The 22698-nt window shown below is 37.1% G+C and overlaps 1 protein-coding gene across 1 annotated transcript in view; it reads left to right on the top strand.

Moving 5' to 3' along the window:
- Window positions 1-10949, top strand: part of XIRP2 (xin actin binding repeat containing 2) — a 58370-nt gene extending 47421 nt beyond the window's left edge. The window contains 6 exon segments of the mRNA XM_050711659.1: window positions 3830-3937; window positions 4247-4319; window positions 5012-5145; window positions 8563-8696; window positions 9374-10616; window positions 10851-10949. Of these exon segments, the coding sequence (XP_050567616.1) occupies window positions 3830-3937; window positions 4247-4319; window positions 5012-5145; window positions 8563-8696; window positions 9374-10616; window positions 10851-10949 (1791 nt within the window).
- The last annotated feature ends 11749 nt before the right edge of the window (window positions 10950-22698 follow it).

Genomic DNA, 22698 nt, shown 5'->3' with positions numbered 1-22698 from the left:
TTATCTTGCCACGGAACCTGTAAAATGACAGTTAGAACAGTTCTGAAGGGCACAACAGCTGCTCAGACAAAATCTCATTATCCAGTGTCAGACACAAGCACTTTCTGGCAAGTGAGCTTAACCTCCTACATAGGCAGTTGTATCTGATTTTCACTCAACACTGTAGTACGTTGTGCCAGGAATAACACAGGTATAGCTAAATTGCCTTCATTGAGGGTCATTCCAGACAAATTTTCTAAGATTTCTAGAGTAGCAATTGCCAATTTTCAGGTGATTGCAGAGGATAAGATTGAATAACGTGACAATTTTAGTGAATGGCAAAAACCTAACTTTTTTAATGAAAATATTCCATACAGTACCCAAAACAACATAAGTATTTACGTAAAACTAAGGAAAGCTGACAAATCATAGAGATGAAGTGCAGAATTACTTATGAGAAATTTCTGTAGGATTCTCACAGCACTGATATGCAGATGATACCATAAGAACATAAATATGTGAAAGAACATAGCTTTGAGGAAGAAATGAAAATACATGCCAAGTAAGTCACCAGTGAGTCCCTCTATTGTTAATAATTTTGCAGCTGAAACTTAAGAGTCACAATCTACTTCTGCTGCATGAAGGGAACTGTAAGTTGGTACAAACTGAACTTTTAGAACAGTAAGTTCTAAATATGCTAGTACATGATATTATATTAGCTAATTTCACACAGAGTTAATATATGATTATCATAATGCAGTTTAACTAAAATAAACATGCTTCAGATAGGAGTGAGTAAAAGGCTTTCTGTACTTCTGCAAGGTTTTGGACCGTTTGATCGCCTTGATCAGTTGTTTTTTCCATAAATACATAAACTTGTATACCTGTTTTTATCTACACATATATATAACAGAGTATACATAATCTGATTCTCAAGACAATTTTATTTTTGAAAGGGAAAGTATTTTTTTTCTGTTGTCAGAACAGAGGAAAACTACAAAAATGTCAATAAGGAAGAGAAAACCTTGGTCTAAAATACACAGTACAGTTAATGAAAAATTAAATCTTGGCACATTTTGCAGTAAGAATTCTATATGAATTATTACAGGCACCAAAATTGATGTATGCGCCACTAAGGTATAAACCGCATGTAGTAAATACAGTTTTCTTTAGTAATATAATCTGAATACCTAAATAAAAATGCACTCTTGTTATATAATGTATACAGACATGAATAACATTTAATACTTTAAAAATATATTAAAAATTTTCTAAGTCCTAACAGGTAAAAAAGTTTGATTTTACTTTTCCACAATTACATATCCTGAAATATTCAGAAAAAAAAAAAAAAAAAGTAGCAGAAATTTTGAGCATTACCTTTCCATGGTAGCTTCCACAATTATAGTGAACTGTTAACTGAATGCACCTGTGTGAGTTGTTTTCAACAACAAATTTGTTGTGTGGCTTTGTAATGCTGTTCAGTCTAGCCTTGCACTTAATAAACACTTTACTTGATTTAATAATGCACAAAATTGTATATTCTGCAGAAAGAAATGAAGGGATCGAGTTACCACAAGCACAACTGTTAACAAGCCTTAAATCTAGATCATGATCTTCAGCTACAGTTCCGTAGTGGAAGCTGGACTTGCCCAACTTATTAAGAAAAGAGCAACTTTATCCCATGAATGTCTTCAAATGATTCTTAAGGACATTCTCCAAAATCTATGTGGTATACAAAACTTGCCACAAACTCTAATGCTATAGACTACATTAATGCTATCCATATCCTGCAGTTGGCCATTGCAGAAGGAGGGATGAAACCAAGGGTCTTCCTACTCTCCACTTGTTTTGGATAAAGAAGCAGCATTTTACCCGCTGTCAATGTAATTTCAATTAGCCATTGTGACAGACACAGAAAACATGAGGACCTCCAAGTCCCTCTTTCTCCTTTCATACTTAGAACCAGGCCATGTAATTATATTGTCAAAATCTGGCCCATAATTTTTAGGCTGCAGTTTAGACAGCTATGGATGTCACATTAAACTATTATAACCTTTTGCAATATGGCAACTACTCCATAAGCAGTACAAAAGTTATAGCAATAAGGCACTACTGATGTTCAGATTAGATTTGCTTCCTGACTACATTAAGCCTCATTATATTCTTTTTTAATACCCCATACCATAGACACATAATGACTATCATGAACATTTCATATGTCTCATGAACGAGTTTTTCTAGTAATAAGAGCTTGACTTACATATCTAAAACATTCACTTTGGAATGGAAAAGTATATATTATGTGAAAAAAAACATATGTATGCATAAATATATTGAAAAGCATACCCATATAAAATGAAAGAGCATATTATACATACATCCAAACATCCTCATTAAGCTGAGAAGACATGGAAAATTTTGCAATGCATTTTCTTTTCAACTTGATAGGGTGTTAACTCTACACCTCCTCATGTTGTGTGGCTCTCTCAGCTGTTACGCTGACACAGGTTGCGTGTGTACATCACACTCTGACTTGCCCTCCTGGAGCTCCAACTAACTTTAACAGCTCAAACTTCTCGGCACATAGGGTTCCTTGTGATGCTTGTAATTGACTAAATCATAGAATCACAGGGCCTGAGATTCTTCTCTCACCTCAAGAATGGGGATGAGATCATTTTTTTCTGGCTACCACGAGACAGTTTCTTACACTCTTCTCATTGTCTAAGGACAAAACAATTACAGGTATCTTGAGTATCTGCAGTCCACAGAATATTGAAGTGGTTCCCAAATAAGTTTAAGTCTCTCCTGTAGTGATTTAATTCACAGGCATGTCTTGATGGAAGACTTTAAATTCCATATAAATAATACATGGGATAAGGAAGATAAATTAGACACTAAGAAGAAAGGAGCTACTGTTGTGAACTAGGAAAATTTTGTAAGGCCTAGTATAATATACTCCAAACCTTACAAATTGAAGCTCTAAGCAACATAGCTGCCAAAACGCTCTCACTACTTTCTTACTCTAGTGCCACTATGATCCGTCTTTTTGGTATTCTGATAATCCACACCAGCAAGGAAAGTGGGAAAAATGAACACTCACACAATAGCCATGGAAATGATGGATGAGAACACATGGATGAATGTTTCTGTCAGACATCAGAATTGCTCTTCTGGTCTCAGAATGCAGAACTTTTGAAACGATCAGAAGTCAGAAAATAAAATAAATTCAAATGAAGATACTGCAGGTGTTTAAGAAATGACCAGTACACTTCTACAATTCTTTCAAAAACCAGAAAAGCAGTATTTACTTTATGACATCAATGCCATATGTCAGCAGAGTAAGGAAATAGAGGCACAGAAAGGCAACAGGAGAAAGTAAATATAATATTTTTAGAGGGTATTGTTATAGTTAGTAGATTTGGAAAAGAATACAACATGTCACACTGAGTTAAACGTAAATGTGGACTTTAGTGGTAGAAAATAAAAAGTGGTGATAATAAAAGAAAATAATTATTCACTTCTTGATGAAATAGGAAAGAAGTCCTTTAAAAATATAACACAACATGCTGTTTTTCACAATTGGCCTGAATTCTATGCATCTTCCTACTTTTTTTTTTACATGTTTATGGCTTATTCTGTCAGTAAACTTGAAGGATCAAAAACATTGTCATGTTTTTGTCATGGGACACACGGCTGTCTCCCACCCAAACTGAATCATGGTACACTGCCATAAAGGAACCGTTTGGGGTTACACCTCTTAAAGTAGAATTAATTTGTGACAGCCCTTGACAAGCAGAAACAAAAAATCTCGATTACGGTTAATTATGCAATTCTTTGTATTTGTCTTTAGGAGACCTCAAGAATCACTCAGCCCCCAGTATCAAGCAGCACCAGGGAAGCTGAATGCACTGGAATGACTTCTAAAGAAAGCCCAGTGGAAGCCTTTCAAACACAAGAGGTAACTTTGTCAATTAAGAATTATATCATTCAGCAGGTATACTGAGATGCCGATCCTTATCTGCTTTGCCTCTTACTCCAGCACTACTTGGTACAGCAAGATTTTCATGTTCTGCTGATAGCTGCCCTCATTTGGCAGTGCATAACAATGGTTTTTGATTGGCGTCCTACACAGTGTTGTTTGAATGTGATAATGAATGGGGTTTCCCATTCATACTTCTCTGTGATTCTTTAAAGACAGTGGCAGAAATATGGAAAATTCTTACATGTTGCACTAAATCCCACAGTAAAGTGAAGGCTTTGTGCACAGGTTTCTCATGAGGAGCAAGTTACTTCGGAGACAAACGGGGCTTCTACATTGATGCAGCATGCTGATGAAACAGGTAAGTGACTTGAGAGTAAAGGCTGACAAAGGAGCACGATGAACCAAGTTCTTGGCAACTGTCTTTACTCCCACAAAAGTGAGACTGCTCTTAGGATACAGATACTGGACATTGCTCCAAGTTTTTCAGTGCCTCCCTCCTCAGCTAAGCACATTCATAGATCTCACTGGGACTTAAGAAAAGGTTTACATGTTGGTACACAGAGAGGAGCTTGGCATAAGGAGGTATCGTCAAGTATGTGCTGAGATGCTGGAAAGAACTGGGCATTTTAAGAGTTGTCTGAAAACACACACAAATGCTTGCCCCTGTATAGACAAAATTGTGGATGATAAAGGCTCAATTTATAGCCAAGTGGAATAGGCCTGGAGACCACGAGCACGGTGTTGATGCGCGGCTTCTGCAGTTTAGTCCTGGTATTAGAATTCACACGTTTGGTTAATTCAAAGACCTCAATGAACTCTGAGGCCGGGCAATTCAGGTATGGCAAAACAGCAGGCAATGTGTCCCTCAGCAATTCTTCTGTTCTTTTTTCTATGGATTTCTGTTCATGGCCTTGCTAGAGTTCTGCAAGGTAAGTATAATTTGTCTAATGTAATAATGTTTTACATTCACTGATCAAATTAATTTCACAAAAGGCAGGGTGAAGCAAAACAAAATCACTTTTTTAATTATTATTATTCTTTCCATTGCAGTAACCAATGCAGCTATGAATGAGGCTGTCCCAAAGATTTCTATGCAGGTTTTAAAACAGCAGTTTGAAAGGACAGCTCAGGAAAAGGTTGTTCCCTCTGACAGAGAGACCGCAACGCCTGCACAAGTTGGACAGGTCTGTGTTTTTAATAAAAGGAATCTTGATATTAATTAGAAGTGTGGAAGTTTACATGTTGGTCCGTCAGTCTGAATTTCTATTTTCATTATGTAGTTGCAATTAAAAATGAAACCTATGAATGTTGTAGGAATATGTGGAGTTTAGGAATCAAAGGCTCATGAAGCAGTAATAAGTACATTTACTAATTCAGCAAATACTTCTAGTATGTGACAAACACAACAGAAAGTAGAACTCGGTAAACACTTCTGCTTTTCCTGTACTCTGCTGAATGCAGTCTCCTCTTCCCTTGTTTGCAGTCTGTAAATGTATATAATTTTTGTCACTAGTTTCTCAGAAACACAGAAAATGTCAGTTTGTGACGAAATGAAAACAAGTGTACTCTTCAGAGAATGTGCAGAAGCACTGCACAAGACTCTCGAATTCTCTAGAGAACATGTCCGCATAGCCACATGGATGTTTGAAATGCAGTGACTGGAATCTTTCAATAAAACGTACCATGATGAGGAACAAGCATCAGCTGAAACTCACATCAGAGAAATTTCTGCTGGTTCTGTAAAAACCACTAGGCACATGTTAGAAACTCAACAGCTGGATAGAGTTTGGCAGCTCTACTCAGTGGACAATATTAATTTGTTGCAGCAGAAGTCCAAACTCAAAGAGATTAAAGGAAATGTGAAGAGAAGCATGTCTTGAAACTCAGACATCATATGTTGTCAGAGGCAAAGACTGGAGAGTACAATTGTCCACAGAAAAGACACTGAAAAAGGGGATGTCAGAACTGCATGCTGATTGCTGGCAACACAGCCTTTAGATGTGATTAACACAGACCCAATGGAAATTCAAGTTGCATGTGAAATCTCTTTGGAGGAAAACATCAAAGTTGTTTGCGCACAAGGCAAAATGTTGGTTTTTTTGTTTTGTTTTTTTGGTTTTTTTTTTTTTGAAACACAGCCTTTGGAGACTTGTATTGAAGAGGATTCAGAGGAAACAATCACTGCAAATGAAATGTTCTAAAAAATTAACATTTCCAGAAAATGCTGGATTTTTGAAACTCAGACTCGTGAAATTCTAGAAGATAATGAAAACACACCTCTTCCTCTACCTGAAGAAGTAATAGGAGGTGATGTAACCAACAGTAAACATTTATTTGAAAATATTCAAGGTGATGAAGGCAAGAAATTTAAACAAATAATGAAAATTGATATTCAGGATGGGTATGTTTCAGCTGTGAAGAATAAATCTGAAAACCAATCATTAGACTCTGTAAATTTCAGTTCAGTGGAACTTATAAAAAAAAGCTGTTCAAAAAGAGGATATAAAAAAATAAAATGTTTTACATTGCCAATGGCTTGTAGAAAACCACTGAACTGATGCTATAAAAGAAAACAAAGCTGACAAACCCTCAGTCAAGCCTATTATAGACATAAAGGTGGGGAACATGAAAAGCTGCTTTTGAGACTCTCTGGGCCAGTCTGGAGATGAATCTGAAAATACTAGCACCAAGAAAATCATTAGTGAAGAGGAAATAATAGAAGTAAGTGGTGCAAAGCACAGAATGATGCTTGAAACCCAGTCACTTCATGCAGTTGCTGGGAACAAATCCAAGCGGTGAAAATGGGAGACCAAGGAAACTCAAGTCAGAAGTTTCCACTGTGACCCAGTGCGTCAGACAAGTGAGAGCTTTATGGATCCAACACTACATAAGCCTCAGGTGAGGGAACCACTGGGCCAGCCAAAAAGTACAATAACTTCTGCTGCTTTCAGAATTAAAATCGTAAACACAATCGTAAAGAGTGATATAGATTGTTTAAGACATCCAAACAAGTGAGAAGCTGGTCTTCCAGTTCAAAACTTCTTTGAACAACAAAATCAGAAATGTCAAACAGGTGAAGTCTGTGTGGATCAGATGCTCCCTAAGCCTCAGGAGCCACAGGTGAGGGAACCATTCTGCCAGCCCGAAAGTCAAATCTCTTCTCCTGCTTCCAGGATTAAAGTTATCAATGAAATCCACAAGAATCATAAAGATTTTGAAAGACATCTGGTCTAGCAAGGAATTTCTTTTCTGCCTGAAAACGTGCAATGGTTTGAAAACACCAGAATCAGAAGAAAAGAACAAAGATACAAGCCTTACCATTAAGAAAAAAAAGAAAGAATTGCAAAGGAGGATCACCAAGATCACAGTAATGGGAATGTGCTGGTGGAAAACCACATCCAAAAGAGGAGGGACATGAGTCAGTATTATTCACAGTCCACATGTTGTGTAGTAATGCACAACAGGTTTACAATAAAAGGCTGAAATGGTATAAAACTAACAGACTTACCTTAATTTTTGCTGCCCATCTCTCTTCCTGTTTTGCTAATCTTTTACCATCTTTCCTTTTCAAGGGTATCTGGCTTAAGTGATATCTCAAATATGTGCCTAACAAATACTGACATGGAGGTTTCAGGCCTTTTTTTGCTAATGTAATTACTGTATTTCAAATAGAACCAAAGAATTACCTAAAATTCAAAAGAGCATTACTGTTGCATTTGAGAAATAGTAAAATGCACAGAATGCACCTGATTTCTTATCCTTTGAAATAATGCAACATCCTCTTAACTGAGCATGGAGATCCATGCAGTTATACAAGCAATGAGTTGCTCAGCTCTCACTTGTCTGTTCATACGGCTTTCGTAGCAATTCATAAATCAAGACAGAAGAGCTGTATGGATGTTCCCAAGACCAAAAGATTGCCCATTATTTCTTTCTGCCCTTTTTGGTAATGAAATAAGCCTTCTAACTGTGCTTTGTATTTTACAGAGAACTAGTTTCCTTTATAATTAATTATGCTTAATGGAAGAAAGGATTTGATAGAGTTAGCTGATGTCATTGTAGCTAACTCAGTCTTGAAAATTCACTCAAGTAAGTATCAGGTCTGAAAGGGAAAACTGTAGTAGTCAGAAATTATGAGGTCTGTAGCATATTTGGACCCTACGAGTGTCCACATTGCAGGTTACCACAGCAGTGGAGCTCCCTGATGTGCTTTTGGCACAATGAAGCAAAACCTCCTCATCAGAATACATATGTTCTACTCAATTCCACTTATGCTGGTAAACCTTTCATTATCCTATCCCAGTTCACAAAACATTTATTAGCCATACCTGGGAAACATCGTGCCTATGTAGTGGATTGAATAGTCCTTCTAAAGGTATGGATTTCTGAAAAGGTACAAGGTGCATAGCTTTTCCACTTTTAAAGCATTACAGTTAGTTGAACAAAAATGAAACCCTCAAATTGGTATCTATCAGCTCATGGTAACAAAATGAACACTACAACTTTAACAAAAAATATATTTGCATGGACCTTGTACGATTAAAAATAAGTTGCAATATGTGGCTTAGACCAAATTGTAACTTTTTGATATTTGCATCTAGAAACTGCAGTTTTGGGAAAATGAAATATGCAAGCTCTGTCACCAGAGAGTTTATCCAATGGAACGCTTAGTGGCCGACAAGCAAAATTTTCATAAATCGTGTTTCCGATGTCACCACTGTAGCAGTCAATTAAGGTAAGAATTAATACTGCATGTTCATTCATAGAACATCTGCACTTGAATAAAAAATACACAACTGGTGAAATTATTTTCAATAGGTGATGGTTCCCTGCACTAGCAAACTACTCTTGTAACCTCTATATGAAATGCAGTGGTTACTGCTGTAACAGACTGTAAAGGCTAGCAGTTCTGATTTAACACTTCTGAGATTAGCTATCCACATTTAGTTTACTTCATCTGGGAGCCAAATCTAAATCTAAGTGAACACAAAAAGGCTAAAGAAAATTTTCATGGCAGTTTGTCCTCCTGTTTTCTAGGAAAATTGAGGCTTTGGTCTTCAATATTACGTGGAAAAAATCCCCAACAACCCCTGAGTGCTACGGAACACCTTGTTTGAAAGCTTATGATGCAGTAACTGAATAAGTTTATGTTCTTTCTTAAATCACAAGGAATGACTCTTCTCCTTCCAACAGTTTAACTTAGAAATTTTATGGGAATTGGCAATTGAAGGATTTAGACACTAGCTTTTGGGCATCAGAATTGGCTGATCCATTGAATTTGCTCTCTTTTTGCTCTTCCTTCCTTTATATTTACTGTCATGTAGGGGTACTTGAATTACCAAGTAAAGTGTAAACTTCGTGGCAGATGTAGGCTATATGAAAGTGTAAAACAAATTTTCTTCCATTTGGCAGCTTGGGAAATTATGCATCTCTCCATGGACAAATATATTGTAAACCTCATTTTAAGCAACTTTTCAAATCCAAAGGAAATTACGATGAAGGTTTTGGACACAAGCAACATAAAGAGTTATGGAATTCTAAAGATCAATGTAGCTCAGCTGGTAATATTCACGCTGAAGAAATAAATCGCATTCATCGTACACCTGTTGATCCTAAACTAATTACAGAAATTGATCAAGACTTGTACTCGGGTACTGAAGGTACCCATCCTGATATTTTGGATAACAATTCGATAATAAAATCCACAGAAAGAGGTAAATTAAAGATGACGTGGCCTCCTCCAACAGATGATGCAGCACCTAAGAAAACATTTTCTATTGAAGAAGTAGCTAAAGTAAATAAGCCAAAGTGGCCCCCAGAAGGCTTTGTGCAAGAAAGCTCTAGCTTACATGCCAATAAACCTCTGGGCAATAAAAAGAATCTGCAGAAAGGAAACGCTCTGAGAGAGCAAAAGGAGAATGACACTACAAATGCACAACAAAATCAACACTCAGGCTTTAGCTCCCTGTCTGAAAAAGAAGCTAAGGGTACCTGTAAAAATAAGGGCAGTAAGGGAAAATTTGATGAAACTGAGAATGTGCAAGGTAAACTGGATAAAACAGGAAGATCACAGATTAGGGAGGAAAGTGGAAAGGAAAATAATGAGGGTGATAATGTGGTTGGGTATAGTGCTGAGAAGGAGCAAGAGAAGAAAAATAATGAAACTGATGATTTCGGAGTTGTACAGGTTACTAACATTGACGAAGAAGCAGTCCAAAAGAATCATAAAGAGTTCAACTTCAATAACAACAACAATAACAATTACACCACGTTTTCACATCCAAACATTTGTAGGCAGGAAACAATTCTGTCAGCTCCATCTAACCCAGTGACAGAACTAAGCCATGGAATTTGCACTGCATCGCAGCATGCCTTTGAAAAACTGCAAAATCAGTCTGGAAATGAAGAAATATTTGAGATAGGTGAATCTTTTGAGAGCTATTCTAGCAATATTGTAACTGTTTCACTGGATGAACAGAATTCAGAAGATAAAGATGCTGTTACCTCTAATAGTCTTGCTCAATTTAATAAAGATACCACTTGTCAGAAGCCTTGTACTAATAGCATATTAGTTCTAAAGGAGGCAATGAATACAACACTCTCTGTTGACAGTGACTTGGTGTGTATTGGGGAAGAATCAAGAAATGACAAAACTGTAAATACTATTTTATCTGACACTGTGAAAACATCTTTTCTTAAAGACTACCTCATTTTAGACTTTGGTCTAATAGAATCCACAGATGTAACTAAAAGCACCTCCAGCCCATATTCAAAAGAAGACGGGAATTGTGATAGGGAACTGAATGATATTAATGCCTGTCAGGAAGATAAAAGAGTCCTGAGTGCCCAGGAATGACAGAAGCATAAGTTGAGATTTACTGAGCTCGAGATGTACAGTTTTTCCAGCGTCCCAAGAGAGAAAGTCAAGTCCTAGCAGCTCACTGTAGAACACCAAATTAAAAGAAATAAATTCTATCATAAAAATTAACAAAACTGCTAAGCAATCAGCTAGGTCTATCACTCATTATCAAGTATGTGGTAAATTGAAAATTCTTCACTTATTTTGCAATACTTCTTGAAGAATTTAATATCCAGAGATTTTATATGAAAATGTGTATTATATATCGTTAATTGTTCAGACTTTATTTACTTAGTTTATATTTAAGGAAATGAAGAGGCAAAAAAGAGGATTTTTTTCAGTCACTGATTAAAACAACACATATTGCTATGTTCCTGAACATTGCAAGAAATATTTTACTATATGACAGTTTTTCAGAAAGATAATAGATCAGTTTTACTCTTTATCATTTACAAAGATGTTAACAGGTGAAGCACCTGGTGTGCACAAAATAAGGAAAAATATATCCTTAACTATTTTTTGTATGTATTATTATTATTGTAACTGAGCTGTTGCTCCATGATGTATTAAGCACATTCATTGTGTTAACTTATACTACAAGATTTTTTTTTTTTGTAATATCATGCAGTACTTAGTTTGAAACAGACTCTGCTTTTTGGCAAATAGTACTGTTTTCCTATATTCCTAGAGTTGCTATGGCATTATATTGGATGACAGGGAAAAAAAAAAAAGTATGTAAATTTTAAAGCAAATAGGATAAAAACAAACATCATAGGCAGAATTGGAACAGGGTTTGGGATCACTGCACAATGAAGGTTTGTAATTGTTTCAGTAACTAATCCTTAGTCATTTTTACTGAAGCAGTTCTCAATTTTCATATTTAATTCTGTACAAACTTAAGCAGATTTAGCTCTTTTTTTCCTTAAATGGTTTATGGATTAGTATTTGCTCTCCTTATACTATTCTAGCTTGTATTAAACAGTAACATATGATTTAACTGTTGACAATACATAATAAAAAATCACTTTTAAAATAAATATTTCGTGAAGGGTTTTTATATATGAACATACACAGGTGGTTTTCCTTAACATTTGTGAAATTCCTCATGTGATAATTATTTTAACCTAAGCTCTGTGTCAGAATGTGACTCTTCTATACCTGTATAGAAATATCTATGAAGTATACACATACACAGAGAGAGAAACTATATACAGTATTTCATGAGAATACTTCAGGAGTGTGAAGCCTCCTCTTTATGCATCTTGCTTTACTTCTGTGAAGTATTCCCATGAAATGCAGAAATATAGACAAGACCCCTTAAAATGAATGTTTCCAGAAGTATAATTAGTCTTCACAGAAGGCACTCAGACACCACTCTATCTGTTAACTTTGTAAAACAGCATCAGCCTACAGGCTATTGCGATGTGAACCTGCTGACAACGAATGAGCAACAGAACAAGGTAAATCCTCATCCAAACCCATTTAAGTACAGAAATCTTACTGGCTTCCCACTTACCTTACTTTGTTTTCATGCTAACTCTAGTAAAAATCACTTGCTGCAGTCATTAGAAGTTTTTTGAGAAAATTCTGAACAAACACCCGAGAAGACATCCAGACATTTTAAAATTGTTTTGGTAAGATTTTGTTTGATATCTCTCTCTCTTTCGTTCACAATTTACCTTGACCAAGATAAACTACTTTAAAAAAGGGGGGGGGGGGATTTTTAAAATATAACCGACTTTTGTTCTTTGAGTTACTAACACAACTAAAAATAACATCAACAAAAAATTCCTGTTAAGGCAACAAAAAAATGCTCAGAAATTAAAGCAGGAGTAATCACAGACAAGATAAGGTTGGAACTCACTCACATGTGTTTGTCTTGCTCCCTTTTCCACAGAAGGTGAGAGAGATGGGAGATGGTAATATCCCTGAGTTTTCTGAATGTACACATACATTATCACTACAGAAGTCACACTCTGAAGAGAATGCATATAGCAGCTGAAAGTGAGATTGGGATAAAAGTTGTAGTTAGAAAGCAGGAGCTGTACAGATTTTGTTTAAAAATAATGCTAAATGAATAGCAACTTGGCTGCCAAAATGCCTCATGCATTTTAGGGAAACCATACAGATTTACTGTAGCCAAGGAGCTGATCTTTTATGGTTTTGAAAGAAATAGCATGCATCAGAGCTGTACATTTTGTGATATTGTCATCACTCTAAGTTTAAAGATCTTGAAGTTAACCTCTAGGCTAAGTTGTAGTATCTGAGTTTAAGTAACCAGCCGTCAGTTTGTAAAAGTCCCCACCTGACTCTGTGAGGAGATGCTTGATGGTTCTTGAGAGGAATCCTGGTAGTGAAGCCCTCATTTTCTGATGAGTCCTGGGTTTCATCCCTCATTTCATAGATGGTATATATTTAACAGTGCCTAGGAATGGGACCTTACAGCCATGGAAGGCAGGGCTGATCCAGGACAGGTGTAGCCAAGCGCTGTTTAATAGCAAACCAGCACTGACAAGCAGCAGTGAAACGTAACGTCACTGCATCATTATTTAGTAGAGGAGGCTGGTAGTCTGAGAAGTCTAGGCATTCACTAGGTCTTACCAGCTAGTGAAGACATCCTACTGCTTTTAGAACACAGCAGGGTTCATGTATTCTTCTGTACTCAAAAGCACCAATTAGAGAGATTAAAGAGCCTGATTTAATGTCTTGTTAAGGAGCTTCTGCATTGCTGGACCAGCACTGGACTTTATAGGACTTCTAAATTTGCAGTCCCTTTGCAGTTTCATTAACATTATTGGCACCAAGACTTACTCTGAGCTATTGAAATTGTTTTTATAGATGCAGCATATCAACTAATCCTTTTGAAGACTTCATAGAGTCAGGGGCACCCTCAAAGCTATAGAGGGACCTAAATAACACTTTTACTACACTGCTGAAAGACTACTAGGTAAAGAACTTGCTGAAAGCAAACGCTTGATTAGTGTAAAAGGTATACTTACTGTGTCTGTCTTCTCTTAAGTATTCTTAAGTATTTATCTCCTTCATGCATATTAATAGGCACACCTTCACTAGTATCTTAAAGACACAGTGCTCAACTTGGACATTAAAGCCACACTAAGAATCTGTGTTATTCTAACACAGAACATTTCTTGCAATATCCCTCCCACAAATAATTATAGTTTAGGCCTTATTTTAAAAGTGCAGGATAATTATCAGAATTACTTATATAAGATTTGGGTCACTTCAGTCAAGTACACCTCCAACTGTTAGGTATAATTGCAAAAACATTAACTACCCTCAGTACACTCACAACAAACAGGAAAACATCAAGTCAGAAAGAGATTAAAACCTTCGTCTTCTTTCATGATTTAGCACATCCATTAAGAGGCATCTAAGTTAAATCCTTTGGGTGAACTTTACTGACTTTCACAAGCAGCATTTCACCCTGTATGTGGGTTACATTTGATGATTTTGACATGAAAAGCATTTTTAAATGTTTTAAAGAGAGGGACTGTGTTAAAATGAGATTGCGAAAATAATCAGAGTGACCTTGCTTTGTGGCTTTCTAACACATTAAATGACAATTTAACCAAAAAAGACCTGATTTTTCAGTATAATCCTCAAACAAAAAATAAGGCAGCTGTGTACTCTTTCAGGGAGACAGGTGAAAAATTCAAAGACTTAACTCTCCATCGACCTATTTGCTATACCTTCTTCCTCTTCCCTCTCTTAGGGTAGGGTGTGGGAGAGAGACAGTAAGAGAGAATATGGGTTATGAATATGTTTTTTATTAACTGGGTACATTACAATTTTATTAAGAACAGACATGAAAAATCTACTACGCATTTGCAGCAGGTGATTTTCAAAATCTCATAATCTGTTTAAATAAAAAAAAAGATTCTCCTAGAAAAACCTCCACGGGATATCTACGTGATGACAGCTAATTTCAAACACCCTATACTTCTTGGCTCTTTACACTATAACCATCACTATCAGTAGCCATCTAAAATCACTTTTAGACTGACATAAGGATGCACATGACAGATGCTAACAGGAAATAATGTTCTGTCACAATAGCTACCTATGAATGAACCATTCCTGCCCCACAGAAACTGCATATTCCAAACTGAAAATAAAGCCGTTTTTCCAGTCACCCTTATTGCAGAAAAATTGACCAAATAATTTATTTCATGATAAAGAAAGTCACCCCTTAACAAAAAAGAAGATGAGTGTTCAGTACAAAAAGGTGATGAAATAGTTAAAAAGTTATGGGTGAATGGAGGTGTGACTGTACCAAGAGGGAATGGAAACTGCCTAGAAAGTGGTTCAATGTATGGTTTGGTAAATTAGATTATGTCCTTAGTTGTAATAAAGTTGCACATATAACAAAAGAAATAACTATCCTAAGAAACAGTCTCTCTTACAACTTAAGAGTATGCTTCCAATTTCTTTCTGTGATCACAGTTAAAAGATCTACATGATATTAGATAAAAATGAATAGACAGAAGGCTGCATATTCAGTATGTAAAGCTGGACAGAGAAAAATATTTTTTTGCATATCCAATATTAAGAAGTTTTGTACAGTTTTTCAGAAAGCAATGTTAAGTGTGGAAACAGCATGTTCAAATTCTCATACACTGTTTGGAATCTTTTATCCTTTATTGCCCCCTGTAAGCTGTTGTTCTAATTTGCTGGGATGGTACTCTTGCATTGAAGGCTGCAGATTCAGTCTTGGTGGCTTTGAGAAAACTATTTTGCCGAAGTTGGCAGTGGCTTTTATGTGCCTGGAAAGAAGGTAATGAAAAGTAGCTTTCACAAGCTCTGGCAGCTATCCATAAAGCTATCCATAAAGCTATCCAGTATGCCATAAAGCAGAAGCAGCACGGATCCAGCTTTTTGGGCCAGAATATGAAACCTAAATCTTTTCCTAAAAAAAAAAAAAAAAAAAAAGTGTGTAAGTGTGTGTGTGTATACTTATGTATGTATATATATGTGTGTATATATATATAAACGACAACAATCAAGAATACCCTCATATGCTCTTGGAGACACCATGATATGAACATCTGGCAAATAATGTATGGCAACCTATATTTGAAAATACTGTAAAGTAACATAATACAGAGTGCTCCAATATCTTAGTATTTTTTGTTGGTTTTGTTGTTAAAGAAGGTATATGCACACTATAGACAGTGGCAAGACAGCAAAATCAGATTAAAAATTAATAAGAATAATTTACTTTATTTGTGAAAACCTGTGTAAGGAAAAAGCTCTATAAAATTCTGCAAAATGGCTTCCAACAAGTATGGTGAGGATGCAATTAGGTCTCCAGACACTTACATTTTGTGATGATATTTCAACATTCCTGCAGCAGTCCAAGAAGCAAAACATTTTCTTTATCCAGACACAAATTTCATCAACAACTCCAAGAGACAGAGATGACATAGCAAAACAGAGCATTATGTTTCTGTGCTCTGGCTATTTCCATTTGACAAAGTAGATTATTATGGTCAAGTGTTGTAGAGGGATGGTGAAAGGAGCCATCTGTATTTACCAGCACTCCACCAGTCCTAGAACTGAAAAGAGACATACATTTCTTTATACTGTCATTCTCAAGTTCTGCACAATGGTTATCCAAAGTAAGGGACATAATCAACACCATCTCCAAAATACCAAAGATAAATATTATGTAAATCAAAGCAATTGACTTAAGTGCATATGGCCACCTTGATCAAAAGCTATTAATTTCTGTAATAACCACTGTAAAGGCTAAGCTCAGCTATTTTTTGTTTTTCACCTTCTTAGAGAAAATTTGCTTTGATAACATGTCTGTCTAGTAAACTTTTATCATACTAAGGAACAGCTGTTTTGTTGGGGATGTTCAGTCTCATCAACCCATTACTGTATCTTCAGAGGACATTCCGTAACATGGATCCTTGTATGCATTTGTTTGCAGCTGAAGTTCAGGTACTCACATTGTCCCTTTTAAGACACTAACCAGTGTCAGTCTGGAGCTTGTTACATCCAGAAACTCAAAAACAGAAGGGCAGAAGAACCATGGGGAATTTCTTTGTTGCCACTGACTAAGAGAGAGTCTTGCACTTCTACAGTACCCTCTGCAGAGAACTGGAATGAAAAGGCTTTCTGAACTGATAACCTGTATCTGAACAGAAGAAACCTTCACTCAGCAACAGAGGTGAATTAGTATGCTCCTCTTTCATAAATACAAACTACCGTTCACTGAGAACTTGTTCTAAGTGCTTTTTTCAAATAAAGACTTGGCTACACTAGGAAAGTGGATAATGGCTGAAATTCTGCACCTCCTGTACCTTAACTGTGTTTGTTTCACTTTTATTAGTGCTTGGGTTACTATATTTAGTAATATTTACTATATTACTGATTCATTATTATGTGACAATAATTTTTTTAAATGAATCACAGTTTACAGGGAAATGAAATAAGATCAAATGGACAACCTAAATTTTCACATTTGATAGTCTCTGAGTGCTTGATTTCAAAAATTTGATGTTATTTTAATATATTTGCTGAAGACACTCATACGTATGTGCCAAATACTGTTACAGTGGTTGAATGCTGGAAATTCAAAATCTGGATCCACCTGAAATTTCTGAAAACTTTAAAAGTTCAGAACCAAAATCTAATGCTTTATAGACTGCTAGATTTTTAAGTGTTATAAAATTAGGAGTAATTCCTCACAATAGATTTAAAATGTGACTCAGGTCTTGAAAGGTCACAAAATACTAGAATTTTCAATAATATTCTGGAATGGTTTTTCTTTAGCACCCATGAAATGCTTTGGTAGGGCAAAAATATCACACTAATAGTTGTCTGGGGTGACTTCTGTAAATGACACACTCCAGCAATATTATCCTGCTAAACCAAAATGCTAAAATCTAGGTTCTATTCTCTCTCACGCAGTCATGTCTTAATTGTAGCAAAAGGCAATACCATTCTAGTAAGAGTTTTGTATACTTTCCAATTAAAATTGTTGTTTTCAGTCACTTAGAGCTTTGATATTATCTATTTGGGTTGAAGCTTTCTACACATAGGAAATGAGAGACAGGCTGATTTCTTTTTAAAGCTTTACCAAAAAGGCTTCCTCCATGTCTGGGGAGAAAATCTGGTAAGAGTATAGCAGTTTGCCTGTGCTAAAAAGTATCTTTCAGCTGAATAAACTTAGATCAATCTAGTACCTTAGTTTCTATATGGTTCTATTTTGACTATATTTGCAATCTAGTTTTCAATTTCACCATCTCACATTATTTTTTTATGGTACAGATCATGGTTTGGTGATATGTAGCCAGGAGAATGTTTTTATTAGGACTTCCTTCTGAATTGCTGCAGCAGCTGGAAGACTAATAGGAGCCTGTAATCAATAAGACCTGAGGCCATATTTTTAATAGTTCAATAAAACAAAATATTGAAGAATTGTGCAAGTAGCAGGATTCATCCCTTCTACGCTATGAATAAGTCCTAAGATCCATGCAATCACAAAATTAAAGACTGTATCAGACAGCTTGACTTCAGGCTTTCTGACTTTCAAACTTAATGCTCTTCCAACGCAATATATGAATATCATATGTATGTATGCATATAAATAGATAGATGCTCATGTATACATAAGTAGAACCACAAGCAATCAGCAAATTACTTTAACACCAGTTGTGTATATATAGAGATAGCAATCTCAGTACCGCTGAATTTCTGAATTTGATGGCTTCGTTGTTTTTCCCCTCACTCTTTCTATCCATATATTCCATTTTTTCTCTTTTATCATTACTCCACTTGCAGCTCATCTCTTTGGAGGGCTGAGACTATGGGGAAATTTTTCTTACAGATGATAAGCAAAAGCAAGTGGTCAAATATTCCTAATATAGTTATTCTATCTTTACTTTGAATAAATTTTGGCAACAATGTCCTCAGCACCTTCCCAAGCAGACATCCTTGTCTACATGGATGCCACTACAAAAAAAAATATTTTAATTTTTCTTAAGATGTTCTTCAATGTAAAAGGGGGTGACAGAACCAGGCCTGTGTGTCAGTCATAAAATAGTTACAGTGATGACAATTCCAACCTTTGCAGTGCTTGTCCCTTGTGACAGGAATTCTGACTTCTGATAGATGTATTCTTTGAGCAAGTGGAATTTAATGTCAAGTCTCATCCCTCTACCCTTGCTGGTAAGCAAATCAGATGATATCTTCATCAAATGACACAGAACCAAGACCTCTGGTTTATGCATAGCAAGTGCCAGGTAATTTTGAAAGATCCTTAAAAAGAAATACAAAATTATGAAATCAGTAAAAACTTTAATCATGATTAAACAGAACCACACTGATTTTTTCAAGCTGGATTCAGCCGCCGACTATGCTGTGAAGGCTATTCTCTCTTGGTTAGTCTAGCTGTTGTTTTTTTGTTTGTTTTTGTTTTGTTTTATGATGAATTTCTTAGGTAATTATGTAAATGTTTGTCAAAACAGATAATCCACCACAAAATAAATTATGGGGTGGGAGACAATCAAATCTCTAATAGAATGAACACTGGCCGTGTCAGTTTAAGGATTTTTATCTTTGTTTTTTATCTATGTCCTGGTCATTCATGCAAAGAAGAATTGCTTGTATATGAAAGCACACTCCCTGATAAATCCCTTCATTAATACAAAAAGACTATCTTATACTACTGTTCAAGGCAATCACAAATACATATGTATTTATGTATTTATGGAGTCTTAAAATGCTTCTAAGTATATTCATTATGATCTTCATAATAACATTGCTATGAAGGACACTATATAAATGGAAGCTGTGCTTGCAACTGATCACTTATGATAAACAAACATCTTGAAGGACTCACCAAGCACACAGAAGTTGCCTTGCTTTGTTTACAGGGAGATTAGCTCTCTTCAGATAACTTAATACATGGTAGATAAATCTTAAAAGAATAAAACAAAATTTCTTCAGGCAGTGTGAAATCAGATCACAATGCACTTCTGTCAGAGATCATGTGAGCAAAATCCTTGGGTAAAGGACCTAGTTTCCTTACTTTTCTATATTGCACCTAGCACAGAGCTGTGACTGGTATCTCACAACATAAATCGACATAATATTAACAAACGGGTTACCAACTGGGGCTGAATAACACTGCCAAATTATAATGCATTTTAAAATAAATAATCAAACATTCCTCCCACAGATATGTACAGGCAGCGTTCCATCTATATATCAGCCAAATATTCAACTGCTACCAAAAGGGAGGAGGAAAATAATGTTCATCTCTAGAAGGCTGCCTTACAGTTTGATGTCAAAGATCTGCTCTTACACCATGCCTTTTAGAAGGGCTCACTTATGACAGAGCTTCCCTTTTAACACTGCCTGCCAATACTCAGAGGACAGGACACAGCAAGGCCAGACAAAGTAAGAGATAATTTTTAATTTCAGTTGTAATAAGGTGCCAACCCATGAATAATACTATCAGCCTAACCAGGCTTAAGCAGAGGACTGATCTGTCACTCCTCAAAAGAAAAAGAAGGTATTTCCTGCTGTGTGAATCACCATGAAGCCAACTAAGCTGCGGTGGAGTTATCCTGGCAGCCCACACAGTGCTGTGCTTTGCCTCTGAGGCTCAAGGGCTGGTGAGAGCACACCACCAGCCTTCTGGCCATCGTGGAGCGGTGCTCCCACAGCACCGGGGCTGGATCTCCAGCCCTCCCCTCCCTGACTGCAGGTGGGCAGGAGACTGGAGGGAACTGACCAAAGGACTATTTCACACCCCACAAAGTGGTGCTCAGGAGTAGAAGCTGGGGGAAAGGAGGAGGCGGGGGGACAGTTGTGGTTACAGCGTTTATCTTCTGGATCAACCACTACACCTACTGAGGCCCTGCCTCTCAGGAATTGGCCTGCTGATTGGAAGTAGTGAATAAATTCCCCCTATTTGCTTTGCTTCCACGCGCAGCTTTGCTTTTCTCATTAAACTGTCTGTATCTCAACGCACTTGAGAGCTTGTCCATCTGTTTTTCTTCCCCTGTTCTGCTGAGGAGGGCATGAGGGAGCGACTGGGTGGGGTCTGCCGGCTGGCCAAGGTCAACCCACCATGGCAGGGGATGTCCACAGCATTTTGTAAGCTGATGGTTTTTTTAGCCTAGCACCCTCTGGGAAGAGGTTTTCTGTTTTCTGGTACTCCCCCTGGACCTCACACCAATACAGCAGTTATTCCTCTTTGAAAGTTGGTCTGGGATAGACTTAACTATTCAGTGTTTCTACAGTTATGTCCTAGCAATCAGCAATGTGACGCACATAGAAAGAAACCAGTAGCAGGTAACAATGCAGTTTATGTATTTCTATTGGTAGGGGCTTCATCCAAAAAAAAAAGGGCAGAGGGCCATTAAGAGACAAAGAAGGCATGACTCAGTGGAGAAGAGACTAGATGAAGCATGGAAAGTCTGAAGGTTGGATGTTTAGTATGTCTCCAGTTGCTACACAGTTAATACTGCTGCAGGTTAGCCCTGGGAGGCAGCTGAGCACCACCCAGCCACTCACTCGCCCCAAGCGGGATGGGGGCAAGAATCAGAAAGGTAGAAGTGTGGGAACTCATGGGGTGAGGTAAAGACAGTTGACCAGATAAAGAAAAAGCTGTGCAAGCAAGCAAAACAAAACAGGGAATCCATTCACTGCTTCCCATCGACAGGCAGGTGTTCAGCCGTTCCCAGGACTGCAGGGCCCAACACGCGTAGCAGCTTCTTGGGGAGACAAACGCCATCACTCCCAATGTCCCCCCTTCCTCCTTCCTTACCCCAGCTGTTATTGCTGAGCATGATGCCACAGGGTGTGGGATGTCCCTTTGGCCAGTCTGGGCCACCTGTCCTGGCTGTGTCCCCTCCCAGCTCCTGGTGCACCCCCAGCCCCCTCGCTGGCAGGGCAGCACGAGCAGCTGAGAGTCCTTAGCTCTGTGTGAGCACTGCTCTGCAACAGCTAAACATCGGTGTGTTACCAGTGCTATTTTCATCAAAAATCCAAAACACAGCACTGTGTGAGCCTCTACAGAGGAAATTAACACTATCCCAGCCAAAACCATAAGATCAAAACATAAAACTAAGACTCCACCTACTGCTACCTATATAAGCAAAATGTCAACCCTCTGTAAAACGATTCCCTCTAAAAACAATAAACATCTTCTGTATAAAAAGATAGCAGAGAGACAAAAAAGTAAAATGCCTGCATGGAATCACAAACAGAACAAGTGGAAGCTTCTTAATGTTGGGAAGCCCTAACCATCTTCTTTAGCTGGGGAACCTCCAGGGGCCACAAAGAATTTCTGGATGAAGACTGAGTAATTTTTCAAAGCATACAGATTGTTTGTAAGAAGCATAACCTCTCCTAAAATCTGAGGATAAAAGGATTATACAGAAAGTCTCCCTCTTTATTTATTTATTTGCTTCTTTTGGAGCTGAATCTCAGCATAGTTCCCAGTGTCTGCCAAAGTCCCAAATGCCAGAACTTAGGCCACAGCTTGTATCTACCTGGCAGTCCTACAGCTAAAATGAAGATTTAACAGGTGTCATTCTTGACGTTCTCTGCACCCCTGGAGGTTTGCTGATCCAGGACAGAATGGACTTGTGTTGACAGAGCTGTATGGGTATATTTCTTTCATTGTTTGTGCTGTGAATTAAAGTAGTTCAACTTGTGTATGTCCTGTTAGTACTTTTCAAGTATGTTGTTTTATTTAGAAAGAACCATCAGACTCTCCTTCCTTATATATGCCCGTTGTCTAAATTAAAGGTTTATGGACTAAGCCAACCTAAAGAGTTTTATTGGGATACAAAAAACAGTTCAGCAGATATTATGAGCTCTGTTAAATTTTAGA

Source organism: Cygnus atratus, chromosome 6, assembly GCF_013377495.2.
Source record: "Cygnus atratus isolate AKBS03 ecotype Queensland, Australia chromosome 6, CAtr_DNAZoo_HiC_assembly, whole genome shotgun sequence".
Classification (NCBI taxonomy): Eukaryota; Metazoa; Chordata; class Aves; order Anseriformes; family Anatidae; genus Cygnus; species Cygnus atratus.
This window is presented reverse-complemented; position numbering and strand designations above follow the sequence as displayed.